Source organism: Saimiri boliviensis, chromosome 16 (assembly GCF_048565385.1).
Source record: "Saimiri boliviensis isolate mSaiBol1 chromosome 16, mSaiBol1.pri, whole genome shotgun sequence".
Classification (NCBI taxonomy): domain Eukaryota; kingdom Metazoa; phylum Chordata; class Mammalia; order Primates; family Cebidae; genus Saimiri; species Saimiri boliviensis.
In genome coordinates this window covers 85,066,322-85,085,996 of record NC_133464.1, presented here as the reverse complement: position 1 = coordinate 85,085,996, position 19,675 = coordinate 85,066,322, and the positions used below count along the sequence as shown (strand labels likewise).

Sequence of the window (19,675 nt, the reverse complement as noted above, 5' to 3'; positions counted from 1 at the left end):
TGATTTCATATGTACATTTTGCTTTATTAAAAGTATGGCACTTAATATAACAGCAGAAATAATTACATGATTTCACATCCAGAAGCAATACAATTTGGAGGTGCAAACATTCCTATTACCAATAAAAGTAAAAAATGTTTTAACATTTTCTGTAAGCCCTTAATTGCATAAAATATATTTAGCATCATTTACAGCCAGTACACTCAATAAACTAATTTTCATTACCTTTCTTTTACATTCTGCAAAAGAAATATGTTAAAGTAAACAAGTATGGTGAGACAAACATGAATTAAATGTCAGTTCTAATCATTCATGGGGAAATATAAGCTGATAATTATAAACTCGATGATTTTTAATGTTTTTAAAGTGAAAAAAAAAAAAAAACTCCGCTAAGTGCCATATTGAAAGAAGTTTTTTTTTAACTGCAGCACCTTTAGACAACAAAAGATTGCATCCTGTTCAACCATACTATATAAATTATGACATTTGTGGAAAATATGTACACACAAACATAAAGCAAGTGTTCTAACAGTTAATAAATGTTGTCCTGGCAAGCAGTTTCCAGAAACAATACTAACATCTGGTAATAAGAACTGCCACCATTTTGAGTTTTCCACTGCTATCTTCATGAAACAGGAAGCCTGTAAACATAAGATATTAAAAAAATTTAAATAAAGATGTAAGGTGCACTCAGTGCACTCTAAAAAGTACTACCTTCACACTCTTACTCAAGTAATAGGATCAAAATACTGTACCATTTTTTAAATGCACTGAGTATGACATAAAATTGCAACAAATTCATGATCAGAGCCAGCTGATAAGAAAATAATGCAACCAAGAGGATCTACTTAAAAAAATGACAAACTACAAAGACTTAATTCCCCTTACATGTTTAAACCAATGATATGTCCAGTGTTTCATTAGCTCCTTCAAATATACCATGTTAAAAACATAAAATTATTCCTTCTTAACCAGAGACAAAACATAGACTCTTATCTAACAAACTGCTAAGCTTTGGTTATATAAAGTGCAGTTCAATAATGTGCCATCCCAGTCATTCAAATCTATCTAGCTATTTTGCAGCTCACCACCATCTTCAAAATAGTTCTAGATTCAGTTAAGGTTTTCTGTCGGTACTCATGGTAACAACTCCAGAATCCTCCCAAAACGATCTGCAATGTGCTTCACAATTCCTAGCTAACTGGCAATGAAGCTTAATGAAGTACAGCAATTTATACTTGTGCTACACACATTGAAGATCTACCTCTTTTTTTTCTTTAAATACCTTCACGCTTTTTGTTGTATAAAATTTTCAAGTTTTATTATGATACAGGCAGTACATTCCATCACCCTCATAGCAACCTCAGAAGTGAACCTGTCATTTGGAATCTGAGGAAAAGGAAGCAAATCGGGATATCTTGTTTTTAAACTGTCTACACCATAAGCTTCCAATGTGTGAACATCATTTGTCAGTCCTTCAAGTTGCTGACTATATTCCTCTATTTTCTGAGCAAGTGCAGTTGGTTTTACATCTTTATCAGACTTTCCCCTCACAGCATAGTCAGCCGCAATCAAAGCTAACTTGGTAGAAAGGTAGCATTTAAAGCACACCCACTCATTGGCATTTTTATGAAGGTCATTCCTGGCAGCTGAAAAGTTTGCTCTGGCTTGTCTTAGCCATCTGCGTGCTTCCACTGGATTGCCAACCGACTTGAAAGTGGGAGGAACAAAGAATCTTTGAGAGTAAGTCTGTCCAGCCGAAGGCGGGCATTTTTCTTTGTTTTGCTGCTGTCTTTCAGATTTATGGCTCGTTGCTTCTTGATTCCATGAAGTATAGAATCTCTGAAATGAGTACTTGTCTGACTGAAATCGGGATGCTGAGGTTGAAAACGTTCGTCTGGAGGCCCTGTCTGCATTTTGATCTAGAAAAGCCTGTTTTTCTAATCTGTTGATTTCATTCTGCAAATGTTTAAAAACTTCATTGGCAATGTCATGGTTCTCTGGATTTTTGTCAGGATGCCATTTCAAATACAACCGCCTAATAATCTTTTTTCGTTCCGATTCTGGAAGTTTCCATGCTTGCTCCACCACAGAAGTCACTTCCTTTAAGATTTCTGGTAAAGAATTAACCTTAAGCTTTTTGGGGGACTGATGTTTTGAAGAAGTTTTGTGGCTCTCTCTACCAGAGAAAAGAGGAGGAATGCTTCTCAGACCAGGGGCAAGGAACTCAGTAGGGCTGGTTGGTGTAGAAGGAGCACTGTCTCTGCTTTGAGAGCTTTCATCAGGTCTTGAAAACTTATACAGATCAAGAGAGCTAACTATTTTATATTCACTATAACCAATATCGATCTGATATATCTTTCCTAGAAAGCTAGAATTGTCAGCATCTTCCCTTTCAACTTCTTGAACGATAATTGCATATGTGTATGTTGGCTGGTATGATCCGTAGATATCACCACCTTCAGCATCAACAAGGTACCCAACATATTCTCCCGGGTAGAAAACATTCATTGGGTCCATAAGAAGAGTGTAATGAATTTCAGCAGGAATTGGTGTACCAGGCATTGGAAGTTCCAGTTTTGACGGCTCTGAAGAGTCATATTTCACTCCTAAACTGTCAAGTTTCTCACCGATCCTGTAAATATCATTGCATCCTAGCATAGCAATTAAATATGAAGTATCAGAAATCAAATTGTCGGTTGCTGATTTAAGAGTCATTGCCAATGCTAACAGGAAATTAATATCTTTACTGTCTGAATGTTGAATGTAGAGCAGGATGACTGCATTCCCAAATCGTTTCAAAAAAGCAAAAGTTTCACTTCTGCTGTGGGGAATAGGATTAAAACCTTTCACTCTTAAAGTTGTTTGAAGCTTTTCAAAACAGGACACTTTCAATCCTTCTCTTAAAGCTTTGCAAAGTCTTATGGCTTTTTCTTCATTGGCCAGAAAAGCATTATCATTTTCATGCTTCATAATTCTAATCAGTCCTGTAATGAACTGTTCAGAAGACAAGAGTAACTGCAATCTTCCTTGTAGAGAACACAACGCCCCAAACTGACAGATTTTGGGAGTCTCTTCATCTAACTGTTCTTCAAGTATACTGCTCAATAATCGAGGTCTAAGTTTTTGAGGAAAGAGCATTATCAACTTAGTATGAAATCCATGGTCCTTCCCTAAGTAGCATTGGCTGAGATCAACCAACATCTGCACACCAATATTCCCCTGGATTCTACTTTTATAATGTGGTGCATCATCAAACACTAAGATGCTTGACTTTACCAATCTACCATCTTGGCTTGGGAGGTAAAGGGCAAGATCTCGTACATTTTCCAGATCACCCCTCACCTTGACTGAATCATTCTGTAGGCTCTTGAACAGACCAGAAACTACTCGCTTAACTGTACGCATTTCATTAGGATCTAATTGTTTACCTTCAGAATTTTTAAATATACGGCTCAACACTTCAACATACTGCTTAGTTGAAATAATATCTTCAGTACCTAAGTGTTTGAACAACTGGTGAAATGTGCCAAGTTCTAAAGGCAGCTTGTACAAATAGGGTTTAAAATCAGATTCATATTCTAGGTTTATCACTACCTCCTCAGGCTTCAGAAGTTTCCAACCATCTTCTACCATCACAAAAGCAACTCCTCGCAATTGAAAATGAAATTCTCTTTTTTCTGCACTAAGGAATTCATATATGCTCCTTAAAACTTTTGCTCTAGTTTTTACCATTTCTTCATCCAAAGTTGTTATGTTGCATATGTTTCTGCAGTTATTGATGACCTTATCAAGAGGAGGATCCAGGTTAACATTAAGCATATTTAAAACTTGTTCAAGTTGTTCTTGTGGACCAAGATCACTACCTTCCTGTTCTTTGATGCTCAAGGGTGTAGCTTTCTCTGGAAGAATAGGGCAGGATGTCCACAACAGCTGGAGTACATCACATTGCTTGAATTTTGGATTTACCTGTGCTCCATTGAACTTTATAAGAGGAAGTGTTCCATTTACCTCTTGATATTGAGGATGAAATCTAATGAATTCTGCGGGGGCCCGCTCAGGACATAAGAATGGTATTAAAGACAGTTCTTTCAGAAAATTTCCAGATAACAAATCCATTCGTTCTTGGAATATATGATGGAGAAGGATATCAACTGTATTTTGCAAAGTTTCTTTGGACCAATTTTCTGTATTAGCCCTCACACTGATTTCCTTAGCAAATTGTAACAACTGCTGCTGAGAAAGTACATATTTTAGTCCAATATTTCTTAAGAATTCGACCCAGGATGTCATAAATGTAACATGATTTTTGGGTTTTATAAGTTGTTCCAATTTCTTAAAGAAATCTTTAGGAATGAACAATTTTTCAGGAAGCATAACTTCAAAAACTCTCACAGTTCTATCATAGAACTGCTTTGCTTGCTTTAGTCTACTGTTAGCATCATGGATTATCAATAAACTTTCCAGTTTTTCAAAAAGTTGTTCCTTAATCTCTGATAATTCCTCAGCACTTGATAATCTATTCTTAAGATAGATCAAGTGCTCTAATTTTGCATCATAAGAGAGATTTTCAATTTTTGGTAAGAGATGTTTCAAATATACCTCAAGATCATCTACAGGTACACAACCAATCACCTCATATAGTTCTTTTAAGTGTATTTTTTCTTCAAGAAATGCAGATGATGATGATTGTGTCCATTTTTCCACTTCAGCTGAAGGGATACTTTTTGTAAGTACGTAGCATGTTCCAAATTTTGCAATGCTCACATAGCGGCCACTGATGGATTTATAGCATGGAAGTGACTTTAAAATTCTTATGTCATCTTGGGACATCAAATGATTCAAATTGCAGTTGAAATACATCAAAAGCGCTTCAAAGTCATTTTCTACTAATTTTTCCGTTCTAAATGTTGATGTTTGGACCATATAATGTAGAGCCTTCAAAATGCTTGCGGGGCTCTCTATATTTGCTGTGTGACATGACAACAGAGGAACAAATGTGCTGTCTTTGGAAGAGATTTTGTTCAAAGCAAGCTGAATACAGCCAGCTTTCATTAGAGCATGAAAAACTTTATCACTCTGGGCATTTGGAAAAACTGCAATGTGCATAAGGCTGAGAGGAAGCAGAACATCTCCTTCAGGAACCACAAGCTGGTTGGCTGAAACAGTAAACTTTGTTCCTGGAAGCAATGCCCAGTCTTTTAGAGTATCAACAACAATGTCAAATTTTGGTTTTGTTTCTTCCTGATCTTCTTTCACACTTACAGACTCGCTGATAAAATGCCACGCATTCTTAAGCCAAGACTCACTTGCAAAATTGTCTTTCCACTTTGTGCAATTTTTAGTCTTATATTCTCGAGGCAACACAGAGGATAACAAATCAGCAAAGCTGGAAATGTCAAACACTTTTGCAACTTTACAGTTCAACAAAATATTACTATACTTCAAATATAATGTATTCATAAACAAGTCTTTGCGGGATGGAATCAATTCATGGTATGTTGTCAGAAACTTCGGTCGCTTTGCATCAAAAGTTTGCAAAACACTGTCCAGTGTAATGAGAAGGGGCAGTCCCTCAACTTCAATTTCATTTTCTTCTGCATCTTTAAAACAATAATCAACTAAAAGTTTTAAACTATGGAAAAGTTTTAGATTAGTCTGCTGGAGACGACAAGGCAGCTTCCCAATATGGCAATTAGTATCAGGAGAGGAAAATGTCATTAAAAAAGATCTGATATCAGCAGGGGTCACATAGCTAACAGGAATATCTGCATCTATAAGACAGTGGTAAAGATTAGCAGTTTCATCACAGTTATAAACCAAGTTGAAACCAATTTCTAAAAGGAGATGTTTCAGTCTATAGACATTCTCTGCCACTGTCTTCCGTGTGGTGATATTATAATCTGCATTTTTAAGGTGTTGCAATTCATCCTGTAGTAAATTGTCAAAAAATGGTCTAGTTTTATTTGAAGTAGACATATTGATCCAAGTAATTATAACTGCAGAGTGCAAGTCAGAGCCATCAATATTTGGAGCTCGCACAACAGGCAAAAGACGTTTCATGTCTTCGTGAATGCAACTGTAAAGTGCTTTCACTAGACAATATAAATCTGGCTGTAGATCAAGACGGTTAACTGGGAAAAATGATAAAAACTTCTTTAAAGTGTCCTTTACAACATGAATAGGGGTGTTCTGTAAAACTGATAATGTTGGATCAGAACCAGGGAAATACCGTTTTTTTAACTGTATTAGCAATTCAACATATGCGGGAGCTATTAATGCTGTCATTAAACTGTTATTCCAGTCACTTCGAACACCAACTCCATTATCATCCCGCCACAGGTTCCTTCTGGCTGAGTCTAGTGCAAAGTGGCCATTCACATGAAATGGAAGCCCAGTCTCCAAAGAGAGAGGCAGAAAGCAGAAGGCCCTATGGGGTTTTTTATAGTTGTGAGTAATACAAGCAGCTACTCCACCACGTGGGAAAAGAGTAATATCCTGATTCTTGTGAGCTGATATGACACTCTTAGATACTTTGTCCATACTTGAAAAACCTGATCTATTACAAATTAGCCACGTAGTAAGATTTCCTTCAGAGTCCTCGGTATCCATAGTGTATGTTATCTGTTGAACTGGTATGTCTTTAAGCTGCCTCTTTTTAGTAACACTATCAATTACAGATGCATGAAATTGTTTCCTTTTTAATCTGTCTCCATCCGTGATTTTGCCCTTTACTGAATACAGCACATTTAGAGCTCCAGTACTTTTATCTATTTCACAAATAGAAATTTTTTCCATGTGATTAAGAAACATTAGAAGTTCTGCCCCATCTGAGCGCAATTTGTCCAAAAGATTCTGGACCATTCTGTCTGATGCTGGAACAGACGAAATTTCTGAAACTTTGGCCATTTCTGCATTACGAAGAGGAAATCTGAACATTGTGCAATTATCCAGTTTAAAGTGGGTTCCCAGATAAAGATCCAGAACATCCGAGAATTGTGTCCTAAAATCTGCATCCAAATCTCTAAACATACGTCCAGGACTAATGGATGTGGCCCCTGGTGCGTATCTAGCATGAGGATCAAAAATACACAGGATGTCATTGCCAGAAATAAAAGATGGACAGTCTGTGATATGATACACAGAATTGAATCCTATTCCATATTGTCCAGTTTTATAAGGATTTCCTTCTTTCGTGCCTTTTCCAAGATTCTGGATTCCTCTAACGTCATCTTCTGTAAATGGCTGGTTGTTGTACACACAAAGGGCTGGCCCTTGCAGTGGGGCCCACTTATCATCAAATATTCTATCAACTGGATGCTGTCTAGGATCAAACACAAAACATATTTCTGTCGCCTTTGCATCATCAGCATTCTGTAGAAGCTCTTTCAGCATTTCCTTTTCAGAAGGATATGCATTAAGGATGCTCTTAATTCTGCTGGTCAATTTTTCTTTCTGTCCAAATTCTGTGCCAAGTGTTGTAAAACAGACATTGGATGCATATCTTTCTAAGGCTTTGTGTCGCTTTGGGACTGCTCCTAGTTTTACCGCTACTTCCCTGGGTATATCAGCATGACAGTATTTTACAGTGGTATCTTTTACTTTTATCCAAGGGCAATCATTGTAACACAACGATTTCGCAGGGAGAAGCATAAGATTAGTATCTGGCAATAATATCTTGCCGTAATTTTTCTCACAAAATTCTTGTTTCTTTTCTCTAATGAGGCTCCATATTCCTTCACTGATTATTCGTCGACAAAGCTGAAAATTCTCTTCTGTTATTTGCTTTGTTCCTCTTTCTTGATCAATAGATTCCAAAACAAGAGCAAAATCTTCAACAGTGAATGACTGCCTCACACCCGCATTTTCAAAAAGTTCACGGAAATTATTTTTATATTTATTAGGCAACTGATAAAGGTATGGTGCTGCCTCAAAATTTAAATGAAAAGAAACTTTTTCTGAGTCAACATATGCATTCTCAACTAGAATGAAGCTAAAGGCTTTTAACTTATCAGTAATTGATATCTTAGTGATTTCATTTTGCATCATGGCTTCATGAAGGTATTTGTAGCAAGCATTGGTGATATTCTCCTGGTATAGTGTAATTCCGTCATCAACTGATTTTGCAACTTCTTTCAATTGGTTTATAACCAGATCAACTGTTGGCTTCTTAAGTAATCCCAAAAACTCTTTAACAGCCAGTGACACTGAACCACAACCTCTAAAGGAATGGGAATTTTCGTTTAGAATTGGTTGCAAAAGACAAACTATATCTTGATGTTCAGCTGTATAAAGGTCAGTTGCTGCAAACATGGTTTCAGGCTTAAAACTGTTACCTTTCCAGTCCAAAGAAAAACCTGCTGGTTTTGTCAGAAATGGAAGGAAGGGGATTGTCTGATATTTTGCAGCAAAGTCCTTTGCTCTAGGATCCCTTATTTTTAGTTTCTCATCAATAAGACTCAATAGGATACTACTTCTTAGGCATGCAGCAGCATGATCACTTTTATTAATTTCAGCTACTGACTCTGCACGTTCTAGCATGTCATCCCATAAAATATCATCTTTTGCCATACCTAACTGAACTAGTTTAATCAAAATGATAGGATTGAGATAATCCTGAGTAGAACCGTACGGGAATCTTCCATCTTTAATATCAAATAACTTTGCAACTCGTCCTTCAGGGTGGATCAATCTTGATGGCAAAACCAAAGGATGCCCCTCCAAGGAACAAGGAATACATGGAGTAACACGAAGAATTCCTGAGAACTCATCAACTTTTTCATTTAGAACAAAAATCATTAAAGGATCTCTAAGTTCTGCTTCAATTTCTTGAATATTTGGGAAAAAAACTTCAGAAAAAAACTGTTTCTCTGAAAATGTATTTTCAAGTAGTATCTGTTTACAGCCAGCTTCTTCAAATCCTAATTTTACTGAAGAAGGAAGTTCAACAGCACAAAGGTTTTTGGACCCAGTCTTCTTGAGGTATTTCAAAAATATCTTGAAGGCCGCTGAACCAACATCTCTTCTTTTAAGTATAGCGTCATCCAGAAATCTTACATTCTTCATGGAAACCCAAGTAGATCCATCAGAGAAGACTCTGGTCAATTCTTTCCCTTTTCCGTGAGCTATATCTTCATAAAATCCTTGGCAAATTACAGAAAAATCATCGTGAACTAAATCAGGATCGGGCCACACTGCATAGTAAGTATAATCCATTAGCTCCCCACTAGTGGCCAGGTCCCGTAAGACACTCAGTGCCTGTAAGTAAGCTTTAACAATAACATGTCTCATGAACGTGGTATTCCACCGTCCTTTTGTATCTGTCTTCCAGATTTCTTTCCTATTTGAAGTAACAGCAAAGCACCCATTGATGTGAACTGGCAAGCCTGTTTTTATTCGTAAAGGTAAATAGCAAAACACCTCCCCAATGTGTGATTTCACAGTCCACTTCTGGTCCTGGATTTCTGACAGCAGAACTCCTACTGCCCCACATGGAACGAGTCCGAGTCTTCTTCCACTCTCACTCAGGGAAAACTTCAGAGCCTCTCCTGTGTCCATGCAAGTACACAGAAGCCACGTGGTACACTCTACTGTTTTTTGTGACAACTCATCTGATGGCTTTTTTGATTGGCCTGACTTGGCCATTTCAAAGAGAGCAGCTGGGTCATCATCTGGACCTCTAAAAAGTGGCGACTGTAAATCAGCAATCCTTCTGAACACATGGTGAAATTCTTCCACTGTGATCTGAAGAATGCAAGATGACTTTGGTTCATCACTGGGAAGCTTTTTATTACTGCTGCTGCAAGTCTTCATGAGCTTAGCAGCCTCTTTTAAAACACTTAAGACAGGTGTGTTCAATGCTTTGGAAGAGCAGGATTTTTTTTTAATTATTACTGTATCTTGTGCTAAGCTGGGGTTGCTTTCCTCAATTTTCAAATACTTCAAATACATTGAGTTTACACTCTGAGTGAAAATGATAAGCCTGTGTCCACAAAGACTAAATTCATCCACAAGAGAATAAATATCTGCTGTATTATAGCAGGTACTACTAACTTCACTCACTTTTGCTTCCTGTTGAGTTCTAAAGGACAGTCGGAAAAGAGTTCCATTATAGCTGTAAGGTGCTTCTACAGTCAAAGGTAACTGACAGCCAAAAACGTCTATAAATGGTTTGAACTGGTTAGGAAACTTCCTAAGTCTTTTCTGTTGTTTACTCCAATTAATTTTTATCCCAGGATTGGATTTGTCTTTAATGTGTTTACTGATATGGTTTATGTTTGGATCGAACATTATCATAAATTCCCGACTCATAATGATGGGAATGTCAGTGATATGGTACACAGAATTAAATCCAAGACCAAATTTTCCAACTTTGTCAACTTCTCCTCTTTTTAAAGATTCTCCTAACCTAGTTATGTTCACAAAATCTGAATCTGAGAATTGAGAATTATTGAATGACCACAAAGCAGGTCCATGACAAGCTGCCATCCCTGGGTCTAGGAGATTCTCTCTTATGTCCATATTTCTTCTCATGTCAATCAAGAAACTGCATTCTGTTGCATTTGCATCATCAGCATTTTGAAGCAGTTCTTTAAAAATATCTGATACTGAAGGGTATTCTTCCAAAATGTTTTTAATTCTTACAGTAAGTGGTTCTCTTTGTCCTGACTGCTCAAATCCCATGTTTTCGGGATTTATCAGTCTTGTACTAAGGCATGGAACTTTCAGCCATTCTGCAGTTTTCATGGGTATGTCCTCATGCACCAAAATGATTGGTTCCACAGAATCTTCAAGTAAGTCATTAAGGTCATCAACTTTAATGTCACAATAACAGCATTCGTGAATTGGCTTCATGATAAGTTTAGAAGGATTTTTGCTATGATGTATAGGAACTGGTGTGTTGGGGCTTGCTGGAATCTGATTGCTATAAAGCCATCTGATAATATTCAACATAAGATGCAGATTTTGCTTGCTTTCTTGGTCACTGAGATCTTGGTCACTTTTGAGATATATCTTCTGAATAACCATGGAAATGTGATCTGATGTCAACTCCTCTATTGAACCACAGACCTTAAATAGTTGGTGGAATTTTGCCATGGTTTTAGGTACATTATGCAAATAAGGCTGAAGGTCAAGATCATGGATTGGTTTAATCACAGCTTGAGCAAGTGGACAAAATTTTTTGCCAGTCCAAACCCATGGAAATTTTAAGGCTTTGAAAGAATCTTTCCCTTCATTTAGATGGTCATGCATGAATCCATAAATTTCAAGCAAAATATGCTGAAATTGATAGTAGTCTTCATCACTAAAAGTTTTTGAAGTATACCAATCAACAACAATTTTAAAGTGTTTTAAGACAGCACTAATGCTAGGTTTTGTGAAAATCCCTAATGCCTTTTCCAGGTTTACATGGATACTTTCAACAAGAGGAAGTGAGGAGCCAACGAGAATTGCATGGCCTACGTCACACATATCTGGTGGTGCACAGAGATGACAGAGATCTCCTTTCCAGACTAAAGAGCCTGGATAATTTGGAGGCCTTTCCTTGCAGGCTGGAACCCATTTTATTTTTTTTAATGTCAGCTTTCCTTCAGATGATTGCAACAGTGTGTGATTCTTATTTAAAACTAGTAGGAGGGTTTTGGCTTTCTTCAGAAGAACATCTTGATCTGGACAAGAACCGACCTGTAAGGCTTCAATTTTTTTTGCCACTTGCACAACATCCTTCTCTTTAAGACTGGCTTCATTTTTTAAACCAATCTGTCGTAAAGAATGAAGAATATCTGGTGAGGTAAAAACTGAGGGTGGGAAATAAGTTCCTTCTTCATTAGAAAAGAGATTCTTTAGTACTTCTATATCAGGGTCAAAGAGTTCACCAGCTGATACCATCTGTTCCTGTGAAATCTGGATGAATTTTAATGGCGTTAACCATTCAAGCACATTTGGATTCTCATTTTTAAGAGAAGACAGATTCTCAAGGATCCATAACATAAGCTGTGTTACCTCTTCATGTGAATAAAATGCATTTTCAATATCTTTTAAAAGAAGCTTTAAGCAGCTAGTGGTCTTTAATTGGTCTATTTTCAACATGTTTGCCAAGCGAATAGTGGCTTCATCACTACTGTCTATTACTGAAATAGAAAGTCGCAGATCTGCTGGGAGTTTGGCAGTATGGTGTAAGACTTTACAACCTTTCAATTTTGTATAAGAAGAAATTCCCTGACCAGAAGAATGGTTAATGCGTTTGAATATTGCCAATTCTTGAATTATTCTTTTCTCTTTCTCACTGCTATCAGTTAAACTAGCCAAGAACTTCCTCAGGGCATCTTTGTGTGTTGGAAGTAGTGAAGTTATTTGATTACACAATTTCTGCAGTGGTATCTTCTCCATTATCTGCAAAACAGCACTTGGTAATGGTGAATGAATGTATTTTTTAATAAGTGGATGCTGTATAGATGCATCTAATTTTTTAAGGACAATCCCTCCAAGTTTTTGTACAATGTCCGCTAAAAATTCTGGAAGCTGTGCTTCAGATTCATCGTCTAAAATGACTAATGATGGAATCCTGAGTCTAATGAGCTCCACACATGCCTGACCTTCCTCTAGTATAGTTCTAGGGATAAGTGGCATCTCATCAAATAAAGTCAAATCCTCAGAAAAATGTATATAAAGATTCTTCCAAACCATCTTAAGCCATGAAACAGTTGGGTGATTTCTGTTTTCGTCAAATGGATACCATTGAACGATCAACTCTCTGCCAGGCCAGAATGTATTCATTACTTCTTTGATAAGACGTGCAAATCGTTCTGGATTTAGAAGCTGCAGCTGAGTACATGGTCTTCCTGTAAATCATATACAGAAATGTTATAAATACATATAATTCTACTGTAATAGCTTTCTATTCTCACAAATAAAATAGTACTGGAAAGTTTTCTAAGAGTTTTAAGTACATGTAAAAATTTAGCAAAACTGTGCCAAAATAATTTTTTAAATAATAATGATAGGAAATCTATATCCAAATCCATATTTACAATAAACTGTGAGAGAAATAATTCTGCCTGGAAAATGATTATTTTAAATAAATATATCAAATGCAATTAAATGTGTTTTTTAAAGTATTCTATAATGTTCTGCAAATGGAATCAACATGGAAAACAATGTTTAGTGCTTATTTTTTCACAGATAAAAGCAGCAAGGAAAAATGCAGATAAAACTTATATAAGAACCTTTTCACTGAAAGGTAAAAATTGATAAGCAAACCCAATAAACACCAAGTATCCCTTATCTGAATGCTTGTGACCAGAAATATTTTGGATTTCTGACTCTTTTGGACTTTGGAATATTTACATTGTACTTACTAGATGAGTATTCCAAATCCAAAAATCTGAAATCCAAAATGTTCCAATGAGCACTTCTTTTGAGTGTCATGTAGATACTTGTTTTAGATTTTGGAACATTCGGCGTTTCAGATTTTTGAGTTACGGACACACAACTTGTATGAAGGACATTTTGTGTTAACTTCAAGTTTCCAGAAGCCACACAGCTGCACGACCCAAGGGCACGAAGTCAGAGCACAGAGGCTGGAGTCTCAGCTGCAGTTGACCTGCGCTTTCTGAGGCTGAGCAGCAATGAGACTTACATGGTTTCCTTTCAACAACTAAACAGATGTCTAATTTAAGTGTCATTTCATCTTTCTGGGACTTGAATTCTCTCATCTGGAAAAATAATGGCAATGAGATTATAATCTAAAGACTGCCCTATATTTATACTCAAATACAGAGCATATTTGTAACTTTTCCAAAGTACCCTTTACATAGCTACTTATTATTAAAGTGTGCTCTTCAGAGCCCTGGGATTTTTGCATTAAATAATTTGGAGGCAACAAAGGGAGCATGTAGGGCAGTACTGTGAAGGCATCAGAGCAGCTCCACTTTTGGATGTCTAATAAACTAGAACACTAAGAAGATATTTGCTTGGGTTGTGGGGGCAGTTTTTACTAATTTTAACCACTGGTCTAGAAATTAACATTTTCTTTTGAAGTGAATTTAGTAGTATTCCTGAGTATAACATTTATAATATCAGTAGGAACAAAATGAAAAAAATAACACTATACATCTACGGGTATGTTTTTTCCCAGAGAAATAAAAAACACCTCAAATTTGATCTCTTATAGATACTAACATTCAATTTTCTCCCTATGTACATATCACTTCTAGACTCTTCAAAGAGTGGCTGCATGTGGTGGCTCACGCCTCTAATCCCAAGCACTTTGTGAGGCCAAGGCACATAGATCACGAGGTCAGGAGTTCAAGACCAGCCTGGCCAAGACGGTGAAACCCCGTCTTTACAAAAATACAAAAAATTGGCTGGGCGTAGAGGCAGGTGTCTGTAATCCCAGCTACTTGGGAGGCTGGGGCAAAGAAGTGCTTGAAACTCGGGAGGCGGAAGTTGCGGTGAGCCAAGATGGCACCACTGCAATCTAGCCTGGGTGACAGAGCAACACTTCGTCTCAAAAGAAAAAAAAGAGCAACTTTGGAAAATATTATAAGAGGAATCCCACCTTAGGCCCTGGAAACTTTTGTGTATTGTTATTTTTTTATCCAAGAAAGCATACCCTTATTTCAGAGGTTTACATATTAAAAAGATGACTTTATCTTCTACCAAGAAATTGCCTTTCATGTAACAATAAGACATTTAAAAATTACTGCCATAGAACTTTAAGCAAGGGCACACTTTTGCAACTTTAGGAAAGTGTCAATACCCAAATTCAGAATATTTTTCAGTTTCTACATTGTGTGATTTAGGATAATTCAAGTAGTAATATATAAGAAATTACAAAATCTTATCAGCAGACTAGTATAACCTATTTGACATATAAGTTCCATTAAAATATAATTTTACAACATTGTTCTTTAAAAATGTTCACTGAATCAAATTTAACTATAATGGAATATCCAAATCACAAGGCAAGGATATAATACTAGAGATACAAAAAAAAAAGAGTTAGAAATTAAAATTAAAAACACTCAGAAAACAAAAAACTATGCACTGCTCTGTGTTCTGTGTTAGTAATTACCCCATGACATGCATGCCACAGATAATCTTACCCAATATCCTTGCATGAAATTTGGCAATTTATAAAACATACACCTACCTTCAGGGAAATTATCTGATTTAATGTATAAATTAAATGCCAACAAAACACACAGACACACACACACACACACCCAACATATAGCATGCAACTAACACATCAGTCATGCTCAACTGAAAAAAATATGAAAATAAAGGAGAGAGAAAATGTAGTAAGACACTGGTCTACATACATTAAGTCAGTTCAATCCGAAGTCCTGAATTCTATTCATTTTGTATTTAAGACATTTAGATTTTTAATTATAAATGTCAACACAGAAACAAGTCTCCATGTCCTGGGCTAGAAAGTCATAGAAATTGTAAAGCACCTCTAATAGGAACAGCAAAGTAATTTTTGTAGCAGTTTAATAAATGAATGGTTTTTGTAACCTTAAGAATTACCAGCACTGTCAACAGAAAGTTAGCTACAGTACTGAAATTATTCCAAGAGGCAGAAAGGTTTAAATAATTACCAAATGTAACTTAGAAGGAACTCTTCCAAGAGTAGCTTTTGCTTCACTATTATCAGTTCAATCCCTCATATGTTCAAAATAATAACATCAACATAATGAATCACTACTCAAAGGCTGAACTTTTTTATTGTTTATGTTTATGTTCAGTGCTAACTTTGAGAATGACTTTCAGCACAGATGGAAATATTATATATAGTCTACTTAAAAATTTATTTAATCAAGAAATCTCAGTCCTGAATACTTTAATTAACTGGGAGTTTACTGCATTCACCCAGACTCCTCCAGTCTCCAGCTGGCTACAACAACAATCCGTCAAAGACTCTAAGCACAGTGACAGTTTTGTATACTTTTCTCTTGTACAGAGTGGCAATGGCAGCCTGGGTAGCTGATGAGTTCTAACAGTGCTCCACTATGTATAGAGATGCAAATCTCTTTGTAAACACACATGTAAAATAGTCATGGTTCAATTAAATGGTGTACTGTATATCAGTCAATCTTCAAAGAAATGAAAAGAAAATAGAAAAAAAGAAATGAAACCACCAAACAAAAAAAGGAAGGAAAAGGGCCACCCTCCTGCCAGGTCAGACTCCCTCGACCTCCACAGCCTAGCAGTGGCACTGCAGGCCCCAGGTCCCAGCAGAAATATCCCGCAAACCAGGGTGGTTCGACATTAGCCCCAGTGACCATATTTCTTCCTAAAAAAAGTCGTCACTGACACTCTGCCACTGACTTCCTAGCTTTCCTTCCTAAAAAAATCGTCACTGACACTCTGCCACCAACTTCCTAGCTTTTGTCTTAAGAGACTCGTTGATGTAACCAGACAGTCCCAGGGTAGGTGTTAATTACACAGCCTACTTATATCAAGATTTTGTTTTCCTCTTTGATTTGACTACACCTTAAAACATGTAAGATACATTGACAATGCTTTAAGAAAAATATAGTAATAAGAACTATGAATGATAAACCACTTTTAATATAAGCTAGGAGCCAAAATTTTTTATGTGAATGATCACTATAATAATGACTTAGTTTCTAAACTAATTTTAGTGTATGTATCACCTGCTTCAAAGAAAAATATTTATCATAAAAATGATTTCCATAATGCTAATCTTCTATCCTATAACTTTCCAAGTGAAACACTTAACTTGTGGAAAATAATACCACTAGTTGAATGAAATTTATTTTATTTTAAAAAAAGGCAATCAGTAAAATGACACACAAGTCACTGTAAGAACAATTGGCTGACTGTCCCCAGTGAGAGCTAGGCTGGCCACCTTCCCTTTCTCAGCACACCTAGGACAGGGGATCTCTGCTATCACCAACTGAAGCACACTGGGCCAGACTCCAAAACAGAAAGGCTGTGGTTGTCTAACGTCGCAGTCACAGGTCCCAAACTCTACTTCCCTCTATGCTTTTTAATCAGAATATCTGTGTGCATCATATAATAGAGGTGCATTTACTATCACACATCCCATTAGATACCACAGCTTAAAATACAGATTCCCACACCATTCTTTTATTAGAGCCTAAATGTTCTATGAAGTGAATGCTTCCAACTCATTTAAATATGGTTTTACTGTAGCATTTGTAATAACAAAAATCTGTATTAGTATGGTTTCCTCTCTCCTTTAATATTATAGTTATTACTACCAGAAAAAAAAATTGTTGACATAATTTCTAGCTACTTTGGTAAATGCAAAAACAATTCAAAGAACCAAATGAACAAAAACATCAGGCTTCAAATGAACACAACATTCAGTTATCCTACCTGAATATCCCCAGAGAAGTTGTTGTGCTAGAATACAATTAAATCCATTCTTAGAAAAGGTCAGAATTGTCACAATTTTCATGATGGCTACAGAAATTATTCTGTATCTTAAGATTCTGCTGTCTGTAGAATCTTTAATATCCTTAGGTAAAAGAAAAGCCAAAAACAAAACTCCAAACACAGCAGAATACACATCTAAGATTTAAAGCCATATTTCAGTGCAAACTAAATCAAAGTACGTAAGAGTCAGGAGTGTTGGTTCAGAAAGAAAGTAAAGAAACGGTTATGGAATTCACATGCACAAATTACATTATATCTGTATAACGTCATTTGGTAAGCTACCAGTGAGCTTTTCGCACAGGCTATCATCATCTTCGGATATTCTAGATTAAAAAATCTAATTTTTAAAATGTTTTAGAGGCTGGGTGTAGTGGCTCACGCCTGTAATCCAAGCACTTTGGAGGTCAAGGCGGGCGGATCACCTGAGGTGGGGAGTTCAAGACCAGCCTGACCAACATGGTGAAACCCCATCTTAAAAAAAATAAAAAATAAAAAAAGTTTTGGAGTACCTATACAAAGTGAGCGTACGTTCATTCTAACTTTACAATAAAGAAAAAGAGATTTTATCATCTATTCCCACTGCTTGCCCATGGTAACCACCAATAATTACAAACTTCTAAGAACTGTTCCATGGACATCTATCCCTCCTTTGCTTGAATGAAGCAAGAAACATTTAATCAATTGGACTGCTACAGCTTTGAGATGTCTGTGTATTTGGGTCCCTCAGGCTAAACTGGGAGCTAAGGTAGACAGCAAAGGTCTAACCAAAGAAACTGAAGCTCTTCTAATCTTAACATCATTCTAATCACCTTAGCAACAGCCACCTTGTTAAATGGCAACACTGGCTGAGGGTGAGAGATCTAGAAATGGACAACTATACATGGTCCCAGACCTGGCCCTATAGTCTAATGGAGAAGGCAAGTATCACATAAATTATTACAAGTATTTAAACAGGTACTGGTGTGTGAGTGCTGTGGAAACCAGAGCACGGAAGCACACATGGGTTGAATGAAAGATGAGCAGAGGTAGTGAGATGGAGGAGTTGGCAAGGAAGCCAAAGGTATCACACCTGAGGGAAGGGCGGAACATGCTATCCTCCAAACAGGAGAAAGCATGGAGCTAGGGAAGGAGATGAAAAATAGCAAACATCTATAGAACCTTCCATGTACCAGGCATCTTCACAACACCCAGAAAATGGAGCCAGCTGATGAAGTGCCTCATAGGAAATGTTATGGACTTTGGTCTTATCTAATAAACATGAAAATTTTTAAAATTATAAATAAGTCCTTGGTACCAATTATTAGGCATCTGTACTACTAAATAAACTGTTCTTGTTTCTTTTTTCTTCATCCAAAACCCATTGACCCGCTCTTCTAACTATGCTCTAATTTCTGATATCCATCCATTTAGTTAAGCAATTTTATACAGAAATAATTCAGACCTGGAAATTAAAAAAACAAAAAATCATAGCTTCTACTGTGCAACTCAAGCAAGTCATTTAAATCCCTCAATTTCTTTGAGCTTCAATGTCTCCATCTCTCAAATGGAGATATAGGCTCTATTATCTCATGGTTGTAAAGAAGAAACAAGATTACAGAAGACACTGATTTGAAAAGGAACTATCAACTCACAGACACAAGAACAAGATTTGCCTTTTGGCCTCTGCACCCCATCTCCTCCATGTGGTCACCCAGCCTAGCAGATGAGGCATCAACCTGTCCAGTCAAACTTGGCAAGCAGGCTCTCGGCCAGACCTTGGAAATATAAAAATAAAGATTTCCCCTGCTCTCAAGGATGTCGCAGTCTAGCACAGTAAAAATGTGATTCTAATAAAGCAAAGAGGATCAAATGGACTATGTACTGGGTTCCAGGAGCAAAAGAGAGGCATCCAACTCAGACTGCAGGGCAGGGATAAGGCACAGGGCTAGATATCAAAGAAAGATTCCAGGAGGTGACACATGAGCTCAGTACTAAACGATGAATAAACGTTAGCTGGACAAAGTAGAGGATGGAAAGAAAGCATTCTAAGCAAAAGAAACACCATGTACAAAAGTGCAGCTATAAAAAACATTTCATGCAGGAAAAAAAAAAAAGGACTGAGCACCTACATTGAAGTAGGCACTGGGCCAGATGGTGGTGACAAATCTGACAGGTCTCTCTGCTCTCATGAAATTCAGGGAGGACTCAAGTTCATCAACCTACAAGTGCTTGCATAATCAGAACAGAAGAGGGTGCTTGCATT

At 36.8% G+C, this 19,675-nt stretch overlaps 1 protein-coding gene across 4 annotated transcripts in view; it reads right to left on the bottom strand.

The window, feature by feature from the left end:
* Positions 1–3: 3 nt before the first annotated feature.
* Positions 4–19,675, bottom strand: part of SACS (sacsin molecular chaperone) — a 101,515-nt gene continuing 81,843 nt past the window's right edge. For 3 of the 4 annotated variants that reach the window (XM_074387928.1, XM_074387929.1, XM_074387930.1), the window contains 2 exons: positions 17,374–17,400; positions 4–12,842 (listed from right to left, as the gene is read on the bottom strand). In XM_074387928.1, the coding sequence (XP_074244029.1) occupies positions 1,288–12,842; positions 17,374–17,400 (11,582 nt within the window). In that variant the 3' untranslated portion in view covers positions 4–1,287. The remainder of the gene's footprint in view (positions 12,843–17,373; positions 17,401–19,675) is intronic. The other variant, XM_074387931.1, reaches the window with a different exon arrangement.